The sequence below is a fragment of the Dromiciops gliroides genome, chromosome 3 (assembly GCF_019393635.1).
Source record: "Dromiciops gliroides isolate mDroGli1 chromosome 3, mDroGli1.pri, whole genome shotgun sequence".
NCBI classification, from domain to species: Eukaryota; Metazoa; Chordata; class Mammalia; order Microbiotheria; family Microbiotheriidae; genus Dromiciops; species Dromiciops gliroides.
Window position 1 is genome coordinate 478,144,234 of NC_057863.1, and position 24,171 is coordinate 478,168,404.

Here is a 24,171-nt window from a genome sequence, read left to right on the forward strand (position 1 = left end):
AAGCCCAAATTGGAAATTTAAAGTAAGGTTAAAATCAAGAAATAGGGTACAAAAATGAACAGCAACAAAAAACAACCTGACCATAAAAAGCTACCATGTTAATACAAACTCAGAAAATACTGAAGAAAACCTCTTAAAAACAGAATTGGGCAAATGGAAAGAGAGGTACAAAAACTTACTGAAGAAAATAATTTCTTAAAAATTAGAATTTGGCAAGTGGAAGCCAATGACTTCATTAGACATCAAGAAATATTAAAACAAGGTCAAAAGAAAAAAAATGTCATTGAAAAAACAACTGACCTGGAAAATAGATCGAGGAAAGATAATTTGAGAATTATTGGACTACCTGAAAGCTATCATAAAAGAAAGGGCCTAGACATCATATTCCAAGAAATTATGAAGCATAACTACCCTGATATGCTAGAATCAGAGGGCAAAATAGAAATCAGTGGAATCCACTGATCACTGTCTGAAAGAGATACCAAAATGAAAACTCCCAGGAATATTATAGCAAAATTCCAGACCTCCCAGGTCAAAGAAAGAATACTTGAAGTAGCCAGAAACAAGCCATTAACATTCTGTGGAGCCACAGTCAGGTTCACACAAGATTTAGCAGCTACCATATTAAAGGAGCAGAAGGCTTGGAATATGATATTCTGGAAGGCAAAAGAGGTGGTATTACAATCAAGAATAACCTACATAGCAAAAATGAGTATAATCCTTCACAGGAAAAATGAATAATTTAATGAAACAGAGAACTTTTAAGCATTCCTGATGAAAAGACCAGAGATGAATAGAAAATTTGACTTTCAATAAAAGGCTCAAGAGAAGCATAAAAAAGGTGAAGATGAAAGAGAAATCATAAGAGATTTAATAAGGTTAAACTGTTTCCATTTCTCTATGGGAAGATGATACATGTACTTTGTCATTATTAGGGCAGTCTATATAGACAGAAGACACAGAAATGAGCCAATTATGTTGAGAACATGTAAAAAAAATGGATAGGTGAAAAAGAGGGATGCCTTGAGAGAAGGGGAAAGGGAAAGGAAGAATAGGAAAAATTATCTCATGTAAAAGAGGCATGTAAGAAAGAGCTTTCACAGTGGAGGGCAAAATGGTGGGGAAGCAGGCAGTATTTGAACCTCACTCACATCTAAATTGGTTCAAAGAGGGAGAACACACACACACACACACACACACACACACACAGAGTCAATTGTGTACAGAAATCTATCTTACCCAACAAAGAAGAAGGAAGGATAAGAGAAGGGGGAAGGGTAACAGAAGGAAAGATAAAAGAAGGCAGTGGTAAGAAGCAAAACAGACTTTAGAGGAGAGACATGATAAAAAGAGAGGGAGGGGGAGAGAGAGAGATATACACAGAGAGACAGAGAGAGAGGATAAACAAAAGAAAATAGGATAGAGGAAAATACATTTAGTAATCATAACGGTGGATGTGGATGGTATGAACTAACCCATAAAATGGAAGCAGATAGCAGAATGGATTAGAAACCAGAATCCAACAATATGTTGTTTACAAGAAACACACTTCAGAGAGGCACACATGGAATTAAAATAAGGAGCTGGAACAGAATTTATTATTCTTGTTTTGTTTTGTTTTTGCAGGACAATGAGGGTTAAGTGACTTGCCCAGGGTCATACAGCTAGTGTCAAGTGTCTGAGGCTGGATTTGAACTCAGGTCCTCCTGAATCCAGGGCCAGTGCTTTATCCACTGCACCACCTAGCTCCCCCTCAGAATCTATTATTCTTTAGAAGCTGATGTAAAAAATAAGTTTGATGACAAGAAATTGAGAAGAGATGGAAGTATTGTTGGAAGGAGAAGTATTGAGTGTTGATTTTAAGAGTTTGGAAGCAACAGGGAAGAGAGATGGGATGACAGTTTGAGGGGATAGCAGGGGCAGGCAATGGGCTTCTTTTTAAAGGAGGGAGAAGATTTGAGCATATTTGTATATGACAAGGAAGGATCCAGTAGATAAAGAGCAAATGAAGGTAAGGAGGGAGAGAGAAACCTAGGGAGAGACAGAAAGAGATAGAAACAGACTTTGTGTCTCATTTGTGTCTATTTGTGTCACACAAATAGAAGTCCTTGATCCAATCCTCTTCCATCTCCTTGACCCTTCAGACTATTTGTCTGTTTCTATATCTTTCTATCTCTCCCTAGGTCTCTGTTTCTCTCTCCTTCTGGCAAGAAGGCTGGAGGAATGGAAGAAAGAATGTGTCAAGATGTAGAACAGTTTTGAGGTATGAAGTAGGGGAGAAGGTGCACTCAAAACAGATGACTGATTTTCTCAGTAAAATAGGAAGTGAGATCATCATTTAGAGACATCAGGACTGAGATGGTGTTGAGGACTTGAGGAGACAGAAGAATGTCTGGAACATGGGATTGTGTTCTTGTTAATGAAGGAAGAATCAAAAGATTATTTTGTAGCAGTGAAGGTCTAGTTAAAATTAGTTAACATAAATGTATAGTGGACCCAATCATCATATTTTTAAAAGATTTTATCCAGCAGCATCTAGTAGTTTGGGAAGATAAGGAAAACTGTTATTTTTCCACTAAAAAAAAATCTGTGAATGCTCTCCACATTTCTATTCCTTTTCCATTTAGTATATTAGTATATATTGTAGGTGTCCAATCATTTGATGAGTTGAATTTTAATATTTGACTTATAAAAATGTTTACAAAGGGCTTGCTTTATAGCAAATTAGATCTAGTGTGCTTATTTATTTTATTCCCACTGACAAAGCAGATAAATTAGGGGGTGATTATAAACTTTTCAAAGAATCACCACATTTATTTCCTTTAAATAGCCACCTCTCTTCCTGAATTTCAAATGTGAACTGATATATACAAATTCATACCTCTTAAGAGCATGCCTACATATTTGGAGAGGTGCTATATTTAGAAGTCATTTACAAAGAGCTTCAAATGGTCTTAAATCTTAAGGAAGCATTTCTGCATATAATGTGTATTGATTCTGAAAGAGGGTGTCACCTGTCCTTGCCACAGTTATTTTCAAAGGATGGCTGTGAACTCTGGCACCCCGGTGCTGCTGCTTTATCATACTTTGTTCATAGCAACAGAACAATGGTTAACTAGAACTGAGAGTACCTATGCCTGCCTAACCCTGATGGTCTGTCTGTTTAATCATAGGATTCAGAGACAATAATAAATTCCTACTGTGATGGCTGGCAAGTGGCATGGTGCCTGTTAGGAGTAGATCTGCTAATAAGAAAAAAAGTGAAAAACACTTATCAACATACATTTAATGATTCCCTACAGCACATAATACAGCATACAAGGGGTGTTATGGAAGAGCAGAGGAGGTTAAGAACCAGAGTCTTAAAGATTTTCTAGATAGACAAAACCAAAATACATGTAAAAGCAAATAGCAACAAAACAAAATGGGACAACAGAACAAGAGCTATGATGAGACACAGTATGTTTAATTGTTAAGTGAAATGCACAGAAAATCAATTCCATTCAGAGGGGGATTAGATGACTTTGGGCTGGAAGGATATGTAAAGCTACCTGAAAGAGGTGGGATTCAATTGGCCCTTGAAAGATGAGTAGGATTTAGATAGTATAATGACCCCAGTATCTTCCCCACCCTACAACCTCAAAATCCCTGAGTGACCCTGTTAGAGTAAGACCAGTACTAATGGGCCAAAACCCCTTTTGGGAGGTAGGGGATTTGACTAACAACCAATTCCCCAAGAGTCTTCCCTCCCCCAACTAGCATGAATCAGGCCCAGACCTCAGTTCTAGGCTCCTTGCTTGATTCCCCAAATGTTTGAACCTACTTGACCCAGATAACAACCTTATTAAAAAAAACAAAGTACAAGACTTTACTGGGTGGGTGTGCTCCATTTCATCTGGGACCCCATCACAGTTGTTATTTCCACCCAAGTCCCAACCAGCAGACCCAACCTGTTTACCCCATTCTCTCTGACCACCCTTCATGGAGGATGTCTTGCATATAAAAACTGGTTAATTTCCACTGTAGTTTATTGTACAAATTGATTTCATATGTAATATCTTATTTGACCTTTAAAACTCACTTGTCAGGTAGAGAATTCAAATATTATCGATAATATAGGCATTTTACAAATGAAGAAACTGGAATTCAGAGACCTGAAATAATCTACCCAGGATCACACAGCTACCAAGTGGTCCTCTGAATACCAGGTTCTAGGGCTCTTTCCAGTATGCCATGCATTTAGGTAAGAAAGCTGGCATGTTTGATGACAAGTTTGATTGGTCCTTGTGAGACAGTAAAGCAAGGTTAGAAATGGGGGAGCCAGGATGGGGAAGGGCTTTCATACCAGACTTTATAGTTTAGATTTTGTTTTGTGGGCAACGGTGATACCAAAGTGGCATGTATTTGTTCTGGAAGATCCATTTGGGTGGCAGCTAGGTGGTGCGGTGGATAAAGCACCGGCCCTGGATTCAAATCCAGCCTCAGACACTTGACACTTACTAGCTGTGTGACCCTGGGCAAGTCACTTAACCCTCATTGACCTGCCGCTCCGCCCCCCCCCCCCCCCAAAAAAAAGATCCATTTGCTGGAAAAAGACTAAAGGTTAGGGAAACCAGTGTGCTATCCAGGATGACTTAGCCAGGGTATTTTGGTGGTGGTGTTTTTTTGTTTTTGACTGGTTTTTTGACTGGAAAAGTTCAGTGAGGAAATTTTCTCTGTTTGGGCAGGCCAGCACCTGTTCTCCCTAGGGTAGGGTGATGACAGTGGGAACAGAAAAGAAGGGTTAGATCAATTAATCAGTCAATAAGAGTGTGTTAAGTACCTACTAAGTACCAGCCACTGTGCAAAGATTAAAAAAAATAAAGGCACAACCCCAGCTCACAAGGAGTTTACATCTTAGTGGGGGAGATTCTATTTCTCTCTATATATCTGTATGTATGTATCTATGTCTGTTTATGCAGAATTTAAATAAATGTGATTGTAATCTGGAGCTTAAGCCCATTTGCTCAGGACTCTCCTCTTTGGTGGCGATTGATTACTGCTCTATGCCTGCATGAGGGGTGAAGCTGGTGAAAGCTGGGGAGAAGAGGGATCCTTGTTCTTGGCTTCCAGTTTCAAGGGAAGAGACTTTATTGTTCATTCTCTTCAGGGAGGAGTCCACAGAAGAAAAGAAAGCCTCCAGGAAGGAGCCCACCAAGTCATTCCTTAAAAGGCAGTTAAGGAAGTTTTGGTGCAGCAACTTCATGCAACCAAAGGATTTTTGGAGGCAGAGGGAACAGAGTGCATCCTGGGCATTGTGTTTGATTTAGAGTTAGGGAGACTTGGGTTCAAATCTCCTTTGCGATATTTACCAGCTGTGTAACCATGGGCAAGTCATTTGACTTTTCTGAGCTGTAGATTTGTGCATCACCACATAGAAGTGATAGTTGAAGGTTTGAAAATAGAGTACAGAAAGAAAGGGAGTACAGGGGTGAGCAGTGGGCTGTAAAAACCACTGTTTTGGGAGAGCAGGAAGATGAAGAGTTGGTGAAGGAGACAGAGAGGGGACGGTCAAAGGGGTAGGAGGAAAATTAGGAGAGTGTGATTTTATGGCAGTCAAGTCAGAAGAATTTCAGGAGTGACTCAACAATGTCAGATGAGCAAAGGAGGGTAAGTCTGAGAGGAAGGCCACTGGATTGATGATGAGGTCAGCCAACTGGTTTAGTTGTGCTGTGTCCCTGTTGTGATCACTGTGCTGGTGGTCTGTGGTCTGCTGTGACTTTCAGCCCCACCTTTAGCCCTGGCTGATAATTATCACAACCATTTTATCTAGGGGGTGAGCATCTCTGAAAACCCCAAGCCAGAGTTTGCCTCTCAGCTGTGATTCTTTTCCAGCTGTTTGCCCACTTTGCTCTATCACTGCAGCAGTCTATCAAGTGTCCCGTCTATGACAGCACTATGGTTAGGATTATCTGTTTTTGTATATTCTTTCTCACACAACCACCTGAGGTGTGATGATGCTGTCAGACTTGAGCTTTGAAGTCCACAGATTCCACTAAAAGTTGGCCAGCTGCATTGGAAGTATGCACAAAGGGTCACAAGGCACTCCACAGAGGCAAGTGCGAATGGATCAGATCCACCCATCACCACTACTGAAGAGAGTAAGGCAAAACGCAAGTTCTGATGGGAGGTCCCTGGAGCCAGACAAGACATCATTCTTATGATGTCACCAGTCCTCTTTGAAGGACAAACAACAAATAGAGCCAGAGGACAGTATGTATGCATCTAATGTATGTAGGCTGCCTACTAACCCCTGGCCACCTCTTGTTTCTTTAAAGAGAGTGGTTTTCATGACTGCTTAGCAGAATATCTTCTTCTCCCCCTGGAGTTTATTCTTTGTATGTTGGGATTCCTTTTTGTTCAATAGAAACCACTGTCAGTCTGGACCAGTATCTTTTCTCCCTCGGAGGCAGCAAATACTCTAGCCAGAAACTATTATCAGCCACCTGCTCATTTAGAGAAAACAGGGTGATTCATTATTTATAGGTACATGGACACATTTTTTACAGTCCTACTCAACACAAAGGAACTCTAGTAAGACCACACTCATCAATTTAATATTTACAGAGCAACCATAATGTGAAAAATGCCAGCAGGCAAATGGCAAAGTGCAGTGAGTTCGGGCCTTGGAGTCTGAGGATCCAGCTGAGTGTGAATCCTGGCTCTGGTCCTTAACCTTTGTGTGACCCAGGAGGTAGTCACTTGCCTTTCCAAACTTCACTTTCCTCATCTTTGAAATGGGGGTAATAACTCTTCCACCCCTTACTTAGAGCTATTGCAAAAGCAAGCATTTTATAAATCTTACAACAATGAGGTATGGTTTACAATTTATACATATGTTCATACGTGTCTTTTTGGCCACATGATTTCTTATAGAATAAGAAACTGCATTGTAAAGGACAAAGAACTAGGCAGATTCAAAGTCCCATCTGTGAAACAGACTCACTCTCGGACCCTGGGCAATTCACTCATCTCTTAGGGCCCCAGGCAACTCTCTAGCACTAAGAAACAGCAGAGCAGCTAATATGCAAAGAGCTCCCTAGCCAATGAAACAACAAATCTGCCTCTCCTCCCACTTTTTTTTTTTTTTTAATTCAAGAAAGTAGCCCAGATTTGAGATCCCTTTCCTTCTACTCACTGAAATCTCCGGGCCTCAGATAATCTCATCTGTAAAATGGAAGGGTGGGTTCAACTACATGGAATCAAATAACTGCTGAGGCTTTCTTATGACCCCTAAACATCATCCCCTATTCTTCACTCCAGTCTATATTATACAAGGCCAGCCTTTCTCCATGGGCTCTTTGTCTCATCCCTCCTGTCTTCTCCAGCTTGTTGTCCTCCCCATCATTTTCCTTCTCTCCAATCCTTCCCAGCTGCTTCCAAACAAATCTAGGTCTAGCCCATCATCCTTCAAAAAAACCTTCACCAACTGATCAAACCATTCTGGAGAGCAATTTGGAACTATGCCCAAAGGGCTATGGGACTGTGCATACCCTTTGACCCAGTAATATCACTACTAGGTCTATAACCCTAAAGAGATCATAGAAAAGGGAAAAGGACCCATATGTACAAAAATATTTCTAGCAGCTCTCTTTGTGGTGGCAAAGAATTGGAAATTGATAGAATGCCCATCAACTGGGGAATGGCTGAACAAGTTGTGGTATATGGACGTAATAGAATACTATTGTGCTGTTAAGAAATGAGGAGCAGGAAGACTTCAGAAAAACCTGGAAAGACTTAAGCGGGCTGATGCTGAGTGAAGTGAGGAGAATAAGGAGAATAACGGAGTGACTAGACAAGAAAGTTCAGAAGTGGGATGGGTTTGGCATATAAAGTTCAATTTCTTCATCTGTAAAGTGGGAATAATAATAGCACTTACCTCCCAAGATTAGGAGGATAAAATGAGATAATATTTGTAAAGTGCCCTACCTTTCTAGCCTTATTAGACTACAACTTTTCATGAACTGTCTGGTCCAGTTAATCTGGCTTTTTTTTCCTGGTCCTCACATAGGGTATCATATTTTCTGTCTCTGTGCCTTTGCAATGGCTGTTGCTCATGCCTGGAACTCACTCCTTTATTGCCTCTTGACTCTTGGGATCCCTGGTTTCTTTCAAGACTTAGCGAATGTGCCACCTTCTAAATGATCCTTTCCTTATCCTCCAGCTACATTCTCTTCCCTACCTCTCCTTTCCCCATTACCTTCCATCTATTTTGTATGTCTGTATATGTACAGGTAGGGCAAGCTAGGTGGTGAAGTGGATAGAACACTGGGCTTGAAATCAGGAGGACTCATCTTCATGGCTTCAAATTTGGCCTCAGACACTAACTAGCTGTGTGACCCCCGATAAATCACTTTACCTTGTTTACCTCAATTTCCTCATTTGTAAAATGAACTGGAAAAGAAAATGGCAAACCACTCTAGTATCTCTGCCAAGAAAATTCCAAATGGGGTCACAGAGTCAGACATGACTGAAACAACTGAACAACAAAAGCATATGTACCTGTGGTTCCCTCTGAGAAGATGTAAGTTCAAAAGGAGGGAATGTTTTTCACTGATATCATGGTATCCCAGGTACCTCTTACAGCCTAGCACATAGTAAGTAGTTGCTTCTTAAATGCTTGGTTGATTTCACCTCTAATCTTCTATAATTCCTCTTTGGGGATACTCATCTGACAGGTCTAACTGAGAAACAAGATAGATTAAAATTGATCATTGTAATGATGTTACTTTGTTCTTTTAAAACCTTCCATAGTACTCCAAGGGTACTCCATACCATGTCTTATTAAGGATTCATTTCTCCCTAGTTCCTATGAATTAATGTGTAAGGAGGAGAAATTGAATACCATAGCACCCATTTTACAGATGATGAAACATTGACAAGAGGTATTGGCTGCGGGTCCAAAGCCTCCCAGCTCTTGCAGGGTACAGCCAAAAATAGAACCTGTCAGTCACTACAGCAAGGTGTTATGATAGGGCACAAATAGAAATCCCTTTATGGGAGCACGGGGCACAAATCCTGCAGCTTGGATGGGGAATTCGAGGGAGCATGGCTTGGTTGGGCAGCATAAAAAGATGTAGTTTCCCGCTGTGTCCTTTCCCCCTGCCTCCTTTTTGCCCTCTCCTCCCTCTTTTCCCCCTCCTTCCTTCGCTCCTTTCCTCTTTACCGCTTCCTTTCCCCCCATCTTCTTTTCTCTACCCTCTCCCTTGTCCCTTTCTTGCCCCCCTTTCCCCCTTTCCCCCTCCCCCTCTCGTTCTCCTCTCCCTCCTTTTCCCCCTCCCCAGAGCAGCTTGTGGCTCCGCCCCTTCATCAGATCAGCTCCGGCTCTGTCCTCTTCCACCCCCCCCGCCCCGGCGGCCGCCACGCCCGTCCCGCTGCTGCCATGGTAACCATACGCACACTTCACGGACTAACGGAATCGTCGTAATCGTTGGTGCGGACCTGCGGCCCCCCGCATCACCCGGACCACGGCACATACTGTTCTCCGGGGCGCGACGTTTAGGTAAAGAGCCTAGGGGAGTTTGAGGACTACTGGGAAAGCGTGTGGGGAGGGGGGAGGGAGAAGCTTGACCCCTCCCTCTCCTCCTCATCGCCTCGGCCCTTGCTCTGGGCTGCAGTCCGAGCATGCTGCGGGGTTTGGGGCTCGGCTGTGGGGGAGAGGGAAAGGCGAGAGGGCCTTGCACGGCATCATGGGAAATGTAGTTCCGCCTTTCTTCCGTCTCGCGCTCTTTTGCTGGGGGGAATGAAGGGAGTGGACTACAAACCCCAGCGGGCGTGATGCACCTGGGGGAGCCCACGGGGAGATGGCTATGTAGGGATAAGCGTTCCCCTTTTCCCTTTATCGGACTTCTTAGTAGCTATTTGGATGGTCGTCTAGTGCTGTAAAAAGAGAATGGGGGGAAGTGCGACCTGGGCTACTCCTTACGCCCTACTCCCCATCCCCCAATCCCCCCATCCCAGTTCTGCAGCCTCTCTCGCCTGGCCACCGCCCTACATATTAACCTGAATGAAGCTGCCCCTCCCCCCATCCCCAAGCCCCCAAGAGCATGCCCTTGGGCCTGCCTAGAGGCATTGACCCCTTTCTCTGTTTGCCTTAGGCATGCTCCGTGTTGGAGGATAGGAGAAGACAGGTTATTTATAAGGAGGCTTTTTCTTTCTGATACTGCAGTCGTTTAGTAGTTTATATTTGTTCCGGATTGCTTAAGGCTTTTATAAATATTGCTTTATTAATTGGTTGCATAGTATGTCAACCAGGATTTAATAAGCACCTACTTAACTCGCGTCAGTCTCTATGCCAACACGTGGGAATAAAAAGAAAGACACCCCTCCCCAACAAACAAAAATAGTAACACCTTTTATATGTTACCTCACTTGAGCCTCACAACAACTCTGGGAGCTAGATGCTATTATCCTTATCTTACAGTTGAGGAAACTGAGGCAAACATGTTAAGTGGTTTGCTCAAAGTCACACAACTTGTATCTGAGGCTGGATTTTGAACCTTTGTCTTACTGACTCTAGGCCCATCCGCTCTATCCACTGTGCCACCTAGCAGCTCCCCAAAACATTTCTCCTCTTGCAAAAAGTTCTCAGTCTAATTGGGGAGACAACATGCCAACAACCATATACAAACTATATATATATATGGGATAAATTGGAGATAATCTGCAGAAGGAAGGAACAAGCAGTAAGGAAGATGGGGTAATTTCAGAGCTATAAAGACTTTGTAGGGCATCTAGTACAACCCTCCTCATTTAAAAGATGAGAAAACTTAGATGGGAATGTTATGGGGAAATAAGGTGGGGGTTTGGGATAGGGGTAGGGATTCAGGATAGGGGGTTTTTAGGAATTCCTCTTTAAAGAATTACATCCTCTTTCACACAAATCCAATAGAATAAAATAATAGTTTATTTAGGGGCTAGGGAAGGGAAACCAAGAGAGAAATCCTTGGACTTCTCATGGGGAGAAGGCATAGCACAGAGGCATGGCTCTGAGATACCTATCTCTTGGAGCAAGAGACAGGCAGATACTTTTATAGAGGACTGATGGGGGTGATCATCTGACCGTGGAAAGTGACTTGCCCAGGGTCACACAGCTAGTAGGTGACAAGTACTAGAACTTGTCTCTTCGAACTTCTTGTCCAATCCTCTTTCCACTTTTAACATTATTCCTACCAATAATAATCATTGTTAGGGTAGTCAGGTGTAAGAGTTACTGAATTTTCTAGGTGGTGTTTCAAATACACAAAAGATAGAATACTCTGGTTCTTAGTGTATTGGTTTTTTCCCCTCACATTAAATGAGATCAGAGAGCCAGTCAGAGAACCAGGACAAATAGCACAGAGCTAGTCAGGGAGCATCTGAGCCTGTCACATGTTTTATCTACTTCTGGAGCTTGTATGGGTGGAGGCTCAGGACTGGGAGTCAGGAGTTTAGGTTATAGCCCTAACTCTTGGAACTAATAATAATAATAATAACAGCAACACTGAAAATTAGTAGTAGTAGCGGCAGCAGTTGTTAGTAGATAGCACTTTGAAATTTATGCTGTTTTAAATACAGGATTTCATTTGAGCCTCAAGAATCCTGTGAAATAGGTACTACAGATTTTATTAGCTCCATTTTGCAGATAAGGAATAAATGAAAAAGCATTTATTAAGGTCTTATTCTGTACACTGTGCTAAGTGCTGGATATATGTGTGTGTGTGTGTGTGTGTGTGTGTGTGTGTGTCTCCTCAGGGAGTTTACATTCTAATGGAAGAGACAACCTGCCAAGGGGAGTGGTGGTAAGTTAGAGGCAGTTTGGCCCAGAAAGTTACTGAGATGGTGATTGGGATCCTAGGGGAATAAATGACAGAATTTGAGAGGTGATAGAGAACTCAGAGGCATCCAAAGCAGCCTCCATGTGATAGGGATAATCCCCACTATGAAATATTGGACAGTTTTTTCCCAGCCTCTGAGGAGGACCTCCCTCGACAGCCCACTTCCCTCGGGGACAAATTTATTTATTAGGAAGTTCTTATTGACATCAAGCCTCCATTTCCTGCTATGCAACTTTCACTTGCTCCTGGTTCTTGTCTCTGGGGCCAAAAAGAATAAATACATGACAGCCCTTCACATACTTGACGTCAGTTGTTATAACATCCCCAGTCCTTTCATCTAATGCTCATGTGAAATAGGCTCAAGGCCTTTTACTAGCTTGGTTGCCTTCCTCTGTACATCCTCTAGTTAATAAATATTTTTCTTAAACTCTGGTTGGTGCCCAGAACTGAATGCAGTAATCGAGATGAGGAACAGGGCAGAGTAAAGGGGGTCTAGCTAGGTAGTGTATTGGATCCATCTTTAAGCCTAGGGTCAGGAAAACCTCAGTTCCAGTCTTGTTTCAGATGCTTGTTAGCTGTGTGGCCTGGGGCAAGTCACTTAGTCTGCCTTGGCTTCCTCTTTTGTGAAATGAGAATAATAACAGCACATACCTCCCAGGGTTGTTGTCAAATTATAAAAGAGGTAATATTTATTAGGGGTTTAGCATAACACTCTGCCTCTCTTACTGTAGGGCAAGATCCCATTAGCTTCCTTGCCTACCCCATCCCAGTGTTTTGTTTTTGTTTTTGTAGGCACTGGGGGTTAAGTGACTTGCCCAGGGTCACACAGCTAGTAAGTGTCAAGTGTCTGAGGCCGGATTTGAACTCAGGTACCCCTGAATTCAGGGCCGGTGCTTTAACCACTGTGCCATCTAGCTGCCCCCATCCCAGTGTTGATTCACACTGAGCTTGTAGTCCACTAAAACCTCCATGTCTGTTGCAGAACTCCTGCTGTCTCCTGCATCTCATACTTGTCAGATTGATTTTTTGTACCCAACTTCAAGATTTACATTTACTTCTATTGAATTTCTTCTTAGTAGAGTCACTCCAGTACTCTAATCTATCAAATTCCTTTTGCATCTTGACTTTGTCCACTGTTAGCTGTTCCCCCCTAGCTTTGAGTCATCTGCAAATTTTATGAACCAATATCCAAGCCATTGAAATTTAAACAGCACAGGCCAAGCACTGATCTCTGGGGTACTCTGCTGGAGATTCTCCTTCCACGTCGGTCTTGAACACACGAATAGCTACTTTTTGTATCTAGCCATCTAACCAGCTCTGAATCCAGCTAATTGAATTATTGTTTTGCTATTGTATCTTATTGTAGTCTAGTCTACATCTGTCCATCTTCTCCACAATAATAGTATATGAAATAGTTTGTCAAAACTTTGATAAAATCTAACAGTCTATAGTATTTCTCTTTATTAGTTTAGTAATCCTGTCAAAAAAGGAAGTGAGGTTAGTCTGGCCTGATGTGGTAGATGCAGCTAGGTAGTTCAGTGAATAGAGCTCTGTGCCTAGAGTGAGAAAGAGCCTGGATCCAATTTGGCCTCAGACATTTACTAGAAGTGTGACCCCAGGCAAGTCACTTAATCTCTGTTTGCCTCAGTTTCCTCATTTGTAAAATGGGGATAATAATAGCACCTACCTCCCATGGTTGTTGTGGGGATCAAATGAGATAATAATTATAGAGTGCTTAATACAGTGTCTGGTACATAGTAGGTGAAATGTATTAGCTATTATTATTATTTTAAATTATTATTATGTTCTTGATGAAGCCATGCTGCCTTTTTCTAGTCACTAATTTCCTTTCTACACATTTGCCAGCCATCTCTTTAATGCAGTTCTTCTTCTTCTTTTTTTAATGGTGAGGCAATTGGGGTTAAGTGACTTGCCCAGGGTCACACAGCTATTACGTGTCAAGTGTCTAAAGCCGGATTTGAACTCAGGTACTCCTGACTCCAGGGCCGGTGCTCTATCCACTGCGCCACCTAGCTGCCCCAATGCAGAAATTCTTAATATGGGATCCTTAAACTTGGAAAAAAAAATATGTCTTTATTTTCTCTAACCTTAACTGAAATTTAGTATTTCCTTCAGTTAAATAAAAAAAAACCATATATTCTGAGAAGTTTTTCATAGGCCTTATCAGACTTCCAGTGGGTCCATGGATGACAAAAAAAGTTAAGAATCTCTGCTTTAATGATTGAAACCCCATTTAGGAACATTGGTAGAGTTGATTTGATCATGGTTTATGATTTCAGAAAAGTGGGATGAGGAAAAGGTGGGGAAAAGGGTCTCTGTGTGACTGTAAGCCTTTTGGTGAGGCTGTGGAGGGTATGGCCAGAGAATAAGGAGTGAAGAGAATCATGATGCCTGGCCCTTTCTTGAAGTATTCTCTGTGTTCTTATGTGGAGAGGGGGCATGCACATATATTGTGCTTTGGAATCCAAAACAGGTAGTGTGAAGCTGATAGACATTCAGTTATTCCAGGTCACTTAGAATAATGGAATCCTAAAATTTAAAGCTACCATTCCTCTTCTACAGTACTCTGTCTGCTAGGGCACCCGTTTGGGGATCATGTGTATGTATAAAAGATGCTTGCAATTTGTGGGTTACTTTTTCTCCTTTATTGGGAACTCTTTTAGGTTTTATTGTCATCAGGTCAGAATGGGAATTACAGTAAAAGCATGGAAATAAGATTTAATTTCTAAGGATTGTACACTTTTATGGGCATAGATAGCACCAGTTCAGTACTTTGAAACATATCATCTGTTACTGAGCATACTAATATCCATTCACATTTTGTTGAAATTTGCAGAATGTTAGTATGCACAAACGTCATACATACCAGGGGTCACATTCCAGTTTCTGTGAAAGAAAATTGTTGTGCTTTTACAGAATAATTCTGGCTTATTTGGACAGAGAGGAGGCAATTAAACATTTGGTCATAATAACAATTCTTTTCATCCATGGTGGAATGTCAGCAAATATATCTGTGACTTCTTCAAAAGCAGTCTTCTCATACTTTCTAAACCATATTAGATAATGTATCCAGATAAGGATTTTTTGGACAACATCTGGTTTTTGGCCCTGCAAACATTTATTAAATAAAATCAGGATATACCTTCACTGAGAGGTTGTTTTCATGGGATCGTTTTCCAAGCCAGGTTCTATATAACTGTTTTTTGTTGATTTGTCTGAAAATAGAGAGATGGACTAAATAACTTTTTAAAAGTACATTTCCAACTTTGTAATTCAGCACATTATTAATTGTTTATTAAAAATTCCTCTTAAGAAGCCAATTGAAATATAAACCCTAACTTGAAACATTTGTTTACATTAAACCTTTTCTTTGGTTCCTTTTAGTATTTTCCATAAACACATCCTCTTTGCTGTTGCCAAACAATATTTAGGTACACTCAGGTATGCCTTTGTACCATTGCTACTTACTGCTTAGTTACTAAATGCTAAGGTTAGCTTCCAGGTTATGGTTTCTTAAGGGCACATATCCAAGGCCTGTAGTGTGAGAATAATCTAGCTCAGTTTCTTGTCCATAGTAGTTTCAGTTAAAATTTGTATTAAATTTACTTCAACAGACTTCAACATAATGTAAATATAAACACAAAGATAAGAAAAGTGTTTTATTATAAAAGAATTATACTTTACCTCATTTAAGCCTCACAGCAACCCTGTGAGGTACATACTACAGATGTGTACTTAGGGTTAGAGAAGTTAGGGACTTGCTAATGGTTGTGTAACTAGTAAGTATCAGTGATAGAATTTGAACCCAGGCTTTCCTAATTCTCACATTCTCTTCACCTGTGAGACAGAATACAACAGCACACACTGTCTAAGAGTACTTAGTGAATATGACATGGAACAATATAGAACTTTAGAGGGGAAAAAGATTGTAGAGATCATGATATGTAACCCCCTCATTTAGTTTGCCAAACAAATCACTCAGTACAAAATTGAGGATATTTAATAATGTAACTTAAATATTAGAGACTATTATTATTATTGGTAGGAGGAAATGAAGTAATTTTTCCAAATCAATTACTTCTATGATGATGACTAAAGTAGATGACTGATTCCTATTAACTCTAGTATTCTACCAAAGTAGATAGAATTTCTTTTAAGATATCTATGTCCATATTTATAGAGATGTATATAAATCCAACTTTAAGCTCATTCTGCCATCTTGAACATCCGAGTGCACATTCCAATAGCCTTTTCGCCTTTGGGAACTTCCTGTAATATTTGATAGTTTTGACCATTTTAAATTCTGGATGCTCTGCTGCCTTGACTAGTGTGAGAAAACCACTACTTCTTAGTTTCTTTGCTGGTGGCAATGTCCAAAGTCTCTCTTTTCTGTCATCTCTCTTTCTACATGTTCTCCCTTGGCAATCTCATCCAGTCCTCTCTCTTAAATTATTATTTTTAATGAAGATTATTCCAAAATCTGTAAATCCAACTCTAATCTCTACCCAAAGCTCAGTTCCCACAACTTCAGTTGGCTACTAGAGATATCTGTATGCAAACTTAGGAGTCAGTCAGTAAACATTTATTAAGAACCCACTGTGAGACAGGTACTTTGCTAAGCTCTGGGCAAAGAAAGGCAAAAGATAGTGCCTGTTCTCAAGGACCTCACAGTTTAATAGGAGAGACTCTGTCTGTCTGTATATCTGTCTCTCTATAGCCACATCCATCCATACATCCATACACATAAACATATGTTAAGTTGGAGATAATCAATAGAGGGAAGGCACTAGATTTAAGGGAGATTGGTATGGGCTTCTTATAGAAGATGAGATTTTAGTTGGGACAGGAAGGAAGTCAGAGAAGTAAGGAGGTATGGATGAGCAGAAAAGAGAATTCCAGGAATGGGGGCAGTCAGTGAAAATGAAGTGAGTGTGGAAATAAAATATCTAGGGTGAGAAATAATGAGACCAGGGTCACTGGAATGTAGAGCATGTAAGGTGGTAAGGAGGGGAAGTGAAAGGGGTAAGAAGAGTGAAAAGGGAGGGAGGAGCTAGGTTTTGAAGGACTTTGAATGCCAAACAAAGGATTTTATGTTTGTTCTTGGTGGTGATAGGGAGCTACTGGATTTTGTTGAGTAGTGGGGAGCTGACATGACATGGTCAGACCTATATTTTAGGCAGATCAATTTGACTGATGAGGGGAGGATGGGACTGGAGTAGGGTGGGACTTGAGGCTGAGACATTAACCAGAGTGTATCTGGTTATTAGGGCCATCAGCAGAGTGATGGCGGTATAAAAGGAGAGGAAGGGGAAGAGATACTACAAAGGTAAAATTGATAGGATGTGGCAACTGACTGGATGTGGGGGGATAAGAGAGTGAGGAGTCAAGGATGACACCTAGGTTGTGAGCCCGGGGCCTCAAAGCATGGTAGTGCCCTGGACAATAATAGGGAAGTTTGGAAGGGGGAAGGGTTTGGGAGGAAAGTAATATGTTCATTTCTGGATATATTGAGTTTAAGATGTCTATGGGACACGGAGTTTGAGATGTTCAGTAGACAGAGATGTGAGACGGGAGGTTAGGACTAGATAAATAGATCAGAGAATCATAAAGTGAGAGTTAGAAGGAGAGGAGAAGAGAGTCCAGGACAGAAGTCTGGGGGATACTCATGGTTAGCAGGCATGATCTGTACAAAGAGCTATCCAGGGGGACAGAGGAGTGGTTGGACAGATAAGAGGCAAACCATGATAGCATAGTATCAGGCAAACCTAGAGAGAAGAGAGATTCAAGGAGAGGAGGGGGATTAACAGTGTCAAAGGCAGCAGACAAGTCAAGAAGTATGAGGACCGAGAAAAGGCCATTGGATTTGGCAAATGAGATCATCGGTAACTTTAGAGAGAGCGATTTCAGTTGAATGATGAGATCTGAAAGCCAGTCTGCAGAGTTAAGGAGAGAATAAGAAGAATGGAAGTGGAGGTATCGACAGTGGATGGTCTTCTAAGGAGTTTAGCCACAAAAGGGAAGAAAGAAAGATAAGGGATAATAGTGGAGATAGAGAGATCAAGTGAACAGTTTTGTAGATGGGGCGAGACATGAATATGTTTGTAGGTGGTAGGGCAGCAGCCACTAGACAGAGAGATTGAAAATAAATGAGAGTGGGGATGATGGGGCAATATGCTGGAGGAGATGTGCTGTCAAAACTGAACTTATCGCCTTTAGGATAAAATGCAAACTCATAAGTATGGCATTTAAAGTGTTCCATTGACTGGTTCCTATCAACCTTTCCAGCTTTATGTCACACTACTCTCTTTCATGGGCTCTGTCCCATGCACATTGAACTACTGTTTCTGAACTTGAGTGTTTATCTCTTACCTCTGTGCATTCACACAGCTGTCCTTGATGCACAGAATTAATTCTCCCCTCATCTATACTTTTAAAAATCCTTGACTTTCTTCAAAGTTCAGATCAGGTGCCACCTTCTCTGGGAAGCCTTACTCCATTCTTCCATTTAGTGCTTATTTCCTTAATTTACCCTGTCTTCTACTTAATTTTTGTACGTGTATCCCTTCAGTAGAACTTATAGTCCTTGAAGGTAGAGGTTTTTGTTTTTTCTTTGTATATTTGGTAATTAGGTCAGTTCCTTTCATGTAGTAGGCACTTAACAAATATCTATTGACTTGAACTTATCATCTTCCCTGCCCCCGAAAAACATTTTGGCCTTTACCCTAACTCTTCGAAAGAGGAACAAGTACAACCTGCAAACTCTAGGCAAATGAGCTTGAATTTGATTCCTAGCATTGGATCATGGAAAAGATGATCAGTGAACATCTTAGAAAAAGAAGTGGGGATTACAGAGACCTCAGCATAGCCTCTTCAAGAATAGGGCATTGCAAATTGGCCTCCTTTCTTTCTTTCTTTCTTTCTTTCTTTCTTTCTTTCTTTCTTTCTTTCTTTCTTTCTTTCTTTCTTTCTTTCTTTCTTTCTTTCTTTCTTTCTTTCTTTCTTTCTTTCTTTCTTTCTTTCTCTCTCTCTCTCTCTCTCTCTCTCTCTCTCTCCCTCCCTCCCTCCCTCCCTCCCTTCCTCCTTCCTCTCTTTCTTCCTTTCTCTTCCTCTCTTTCTCTTTCTCTTCCTCTTCCCCCTCTTTCTTTCTTTCTTTCACAGGATTACTAAACTAGTAAATGGGAGGGGATGCTGTGGATATAGTTTGCCTAGATATCAGCAGGCTTTTGATAAGGTACTTGTAGTATTCTCATGGAGAAAGAAGATGGCAAGGTATACAATTAGATCATTTCAGAACTGGTTAGAGGACTAGCAGAGTACTCTAGGGATCTGGGCTTGGCACTGTGCTATTTAACAGGCTTCCCCCCCCCCCAGTGATTTGATGACATGCTCATCCATTTTCAGATGACAAAAAGCTGAGAGGGATGGTTAACACAATGGATGACAGAGTCAGGATCGAAAAAGATCTCGATCATTAGTCTTCATCTAATAAAATGTAATGCAACAAAGATAATGTAAAGTCTGATAGTTGGCTATAAAAAGCTTCACAAGTACAAGATCTAGGTGGCATGGTTAGAGAGCAGTTCTAAAAAAGAACTGGAATTTTTAGTGCATTTGCAAGCTCAATGTAGGTCAACAAAACCGATGAGGTCTCGGGCTATGTTAAAAAAGCATAACTTCTTGGAGGTGATAGTCTTGGTGTATTCTGCCATTGTGAGACTGTGGAGGACTGTGTTGAGCTCTGAATCCCATGGTTTATGAAAGACACGATAAACTGGACAGTGTCCAGTGGAAAAGCACCAGGATGGTGATGTCTTGAGCCCATGCCATATGAGCATTGGTTGAGAGAACTGGGGATGTTGCTTCTGGAGAGGAGAAAACCAGGGGGTTTATAACAATTGTCCTTGAATATGGGAAGGGCTGGCATGTGGAAGAGCGCCTGTACTTGTTCAGTTTGGTCTCAGAGGGCAGAACCATGATCAGGGGACAGTTGCAAAGAAGGAGATTTGGACTTAATGGCAGGAAAAATTTCTTACCAAGTAGAGCTGTCCCAAAGTAGAATGGGCTGTGTGGAGAGGCACTTGGTTTCCCTCTTTGTAGGTCTTCAAGTGGAGGCTGGCAGGTTTGTTATACTCCAGGTTAGTTTCGTCATGTTGAATTAGTTATCCATTGAGGTCCCATTCACCTCCGTGGAGTTTTAGCCTCATGCTTTTTTCTTTCATACCCGAGGTGTTCTCTCCCCCTTAACCTCCATATCTAAGCATTTACTAAGCCTTGATATCAGTCCTGTTCTTTCTTCTTTACTCCCATCACTCTAGGACAAATCCTTATTTCTTTTTGCCTAAGCTATTATGATAACTAACTAAATGATTTCACTTGCCATCCTTTATGTATTTGTACCTCAAAATTATTTTCCTAATGTACAGGCTCTTCATATCACTCCCCTACTCAAAAATCTTCACTGTTCACTATAGACTATGGCAGTGGTCTCTAGTACATACCATTGTCCTCTGAGGGACTGCAAAGATTGTTTTTAAGGAGTCTAGGATAGGGGTAATAGACCTGTGATTTCGTTGGTGTAGGATCTCTCTTGTCAGTGCAGGTTAGCACCATTTCTACAAGTCAGAGTCTTGGAGAGCTTCCTTTAACATTGAGAAGTTAAGTGACTTACTCTAGGTCTCACAGCCAGTATGTGTCAGTCAAGACTTTATCTGAAGACTTCCTGGCTTTGAAGCCAGTTCTATTCACTGTATCACACTGTTTCTCTTTCTAAGGAGGCTGAGAATCCACAAATAAGCAAATGTATTTTTTGTAGACTGAATAAATAATACATCTGTGCTGCTGAGATTAGTAAGATATATTAAATATTTATATAAGTAAATTCATTTATAAGTGCTAATGTATTCATAGTAGCTTTTTGTCATGATTTAAAAAAAATCATTGGATCCTACTAATAGAACAATCACTATGGTTCTGAACAATTTTTTTAAACAATTTTTTAATATTAAAAAGATTGGGAGCTGCTGGTCCATAGCTAAAAAGGAGCCTACATTGTCAGTCTTTTAAAAAATAATATTTTATATTTTCTCGCAATTACATGTAAAAACAATTTTTAACATTTGTTGGGTTTTTTAAAAGTTTCGAATTCAAAATTCTATCCCTCCTTCCATTCTCTCACCTCTCCCTAAGACGATAAGCAATCTAATATACTTTAAACATGTGTAATCACATTAGTCATTTTATACAAGATTTGAATAAAAAAGAAAAAAAGAAAGTGAAAAATAGTATACTTTAGTCTGTATTCAGACATATTAGTTCTTTCTCTGAAGGCAGATAGTGTTTTTCATCATGAGTCTTTGGTGTCTTGGATCATTGTACAGTTATCCCTTCCACATTGTGGGAGTTAGGTGTGTAGCACCCTTGCAATCTGGAAAATACACATAAAATTTTTTTGGCCCTCCCTTTGTACCAGAGAAGGAATCTGAAGTTTTTCTTTTCCTTTTATAGATTATATAAAGTTTGGGTTGATGTTATATAATACTATACATATATTTTATACATTTCTGAGTTTTTAAACTTTTTATGTGTCATTTGCTGGCCTTCACATGTCACTTGTGGCTTCCCCAAAACTCCCCCAAAATTCCCATTTAATTTCTTATGCTGAACCAGTGATATATTGAAACAGTAATGCAAAAAGTCACAATGTGGAAGGGATAAATGTATTGCTGAGAATAGCTAAGTCATTCACAGTTCTTCATCATATAATATTGCTGTTACTATATACAATGTTCTGTCACTGCACTTTGTATCAGTTCATGTAAGTCTTTCTAGGTTTTTCTGAAATTATCCTACTCGTTATTTCTTATAGCACAATCATATTCTATTACAATCATAGACCACAACTTATCCAGCCATTTCCTAGTTGATGGGCATTCCTTTGATTTCCAATTCTTAGCCACCACAAAAAGAGCTCCTATAGATATTTTTGTACAAACAGGTTCTTTCCCCACTTTGAAAAAATCTCAGACCCAGCAGTGGTATTGCTGGATCACAGGATATGCACAGTTTTACTATGAGCATAATTCCAAATTGCTCTCCAGAACAGTTGGAGCAATTCACAACTCTGCCAACAACGTCTTAGTGTCCCAGTTTTCCAACATTCAATATTTTTCTTTTTTGTCATATTAGCCAATCTGATAGGTGTGAGGTGGTAGCTGAATTGTTTTAATTTGCATTTCTTTGATCAATAGTGATCTAGAGCATTTTTTCATATGATTATAGATAGCTTTGATTTCTTTGTCTGAAAACTGCCTGTAAGCTTTTTTTTTTTTTTTTGATCATGGTCCTCAGGTAGTCTAGTTGTCTGCACTGAGCTGTGCTCCCCTTTTACCCAGATGAGACAGACCTTTCCTGAAGATCTTCTAGGTTATCTTAAGTTGGAAGATTGTTTCACTCCATCTTTTTGCAAGTTTTGCAGTTCCAGAATATGTTGAGAGACTTAATGTAATGTTTCTGAGGGAAATTTGGGAGAGCACAGGCAGCTTTCTGGTTTCACTCTGCAATCTTGGCTTTGCCTCCGGAACCTATTTGGTGTTTGTTAAGTTCAGAATAAGAACAAAACAAAACCCTTATACTTTTTTTTTTTAAGTGAGGCGATTGGGGTTAAGTGACTTGCCCAGGGTCACACAGCTAGTAAGTGTTAAGTGTCTGAGGCCGGATTTGAACTCAGGTCCTCCTGACTCCAGGGCTGGTGCTCTATCCACTGTGCCACCTAGCTGCCCCCTTATACTTTTTAAAAAGAAGGTAATACTATTTATTGTTTTTTTTTTGGGGGGGAGGGTGGGGCAATGAGGGTTAAGTGACTTGCCCAGGGTCACACAGCTAATAAGTGTCAAGTGTCTGAGGCTGGATTTGAACTCAGGTCCTCCTGAATCCCGGGCCAGTGCTTTATCCACTGTGCCATCTAGCTGCCCAATATTATTTATTCTTAATGACACCCAGTTAACTTCCAGGAGAGGAAAATACATATTTTGGGTTTAAAATTTTAAGTTAATGTCTAAAATAAAATAATAGAAACTAATAGATTTTTCATCATTAAAACCTTTCTCATTTAATTATTTTTTCTTTCAGATCTGTGAAAAAAGATGAATTTGGCTGAAATTTGTGACAATGCAAAGAAAGGGAGAGAATATGCACTTCTTGGAAATTATGACTCTTCAATGGTATATTATCAAGGGGTAATACAACAGATTCAGAGACATTGTCAGTCAGTAAGAGACCCAGCTGTCAAAGGCAAATGGCAACAGGTATGATAATATGATAATATTTTTATGATGGTAATAGTCTTTTCTACATCATAGACTTTAATTTGAAAATTTAAATGTTTTACAAAAACTCGGTATAAATATAAAATGCTTAAATTTATTTTTAAAATGTCCCTTGAATTTTTTTCATAAAATTCAAGTTGTTGTTACTTAGTTGATATTTATATTTCATCAGACATATTTGAGAGATTTTTAGTTCTAATAAAATTTACTTTCTTCTCTTGTTATTTATTTTTAATTGAATTAATTGTGTGTGACATTATATTTTGGAAGTTTATATTATGAAAAATTATTTTCACTTAAAGCATCAGAATTGATGATATTGTATTGCCCAAATGATTGTCATAGACGGGCTTAATTAGGAAGCATGAGTTCGTTATTTATTTTGTGATTTTAAAAGAAAAGATAAGACAATTAATTGGTTTTAAAGACAATTGTTTTATTTTCATTTTTGGACTTTTAATGTATAACAGTAATTTACCTTTCCCTCCCCTTAATCAAAGAAGGTAACTTGGACCAAAAAAATTCCATGTTATAGAAAATCATAGTGCATTTTTATGAGACTTGCCCCTTGAGAAATTTTTCTTGTCTTGTGAAAGACTTCATACAAATACAGTGAATGAGACAGTAATCTAATAAAGGAATTGCAGTCTATTTGTTTTTTGTCTATTGATTGTACAATAGTACAAAATTAATCAAAATTTGGTTTTTAATTTTTCCACTAATTCTTACCATTTAAAACCTTTTAAAGTTAAAAGAACAAAGTCAAGAATTTTAAGACATTTTCCATTAAAAAGAATATGACAATAGGACAAAATTAATCAAAATTTGGTCTTTAATTTTTCCACTAATCCCTACCATTTAAAACCTTTTACAGTTAAAAGAACAAAATCAAGAATTTTAAAACATTTTCCATTAAAAATAATATGATTTTCAAGTTTTTATCCTAATTTTTTTTCCATTTGGCAGAAATG

At 39.8% G+C, this 24,171-nt stretch overlaps 1 protein-coding gene across 1 annotated transcript in view; it reads left to right on the forward strand.

The window, feature by feature from the left end:
• The first annotated feature begins 9,395 nt into the window (after positions 1-9,395).
• KATNAL1 (katanin catalytic subunit A1 like 1) overlaps positions 9,396-24,171 on the forward strand; it is a 96,095-nt gene continuing 81,319 nt past the window's right edge. The window contains exons 1-2 of the mRNA XM_043995357.1: positions 9,396-9,541; positions 23,004-23,179. Of these exons, the coding sequence (XP_043851292.1) occupies positions 23,018-23,179 (162 nt within the window). The 5' untranslated portion in view covers positions 9,396-9,541; positions 23,004-23,017. The remainder of the gene's footprint in view (positions 9,542-23,003; positions 23,180-24,171) is intronic.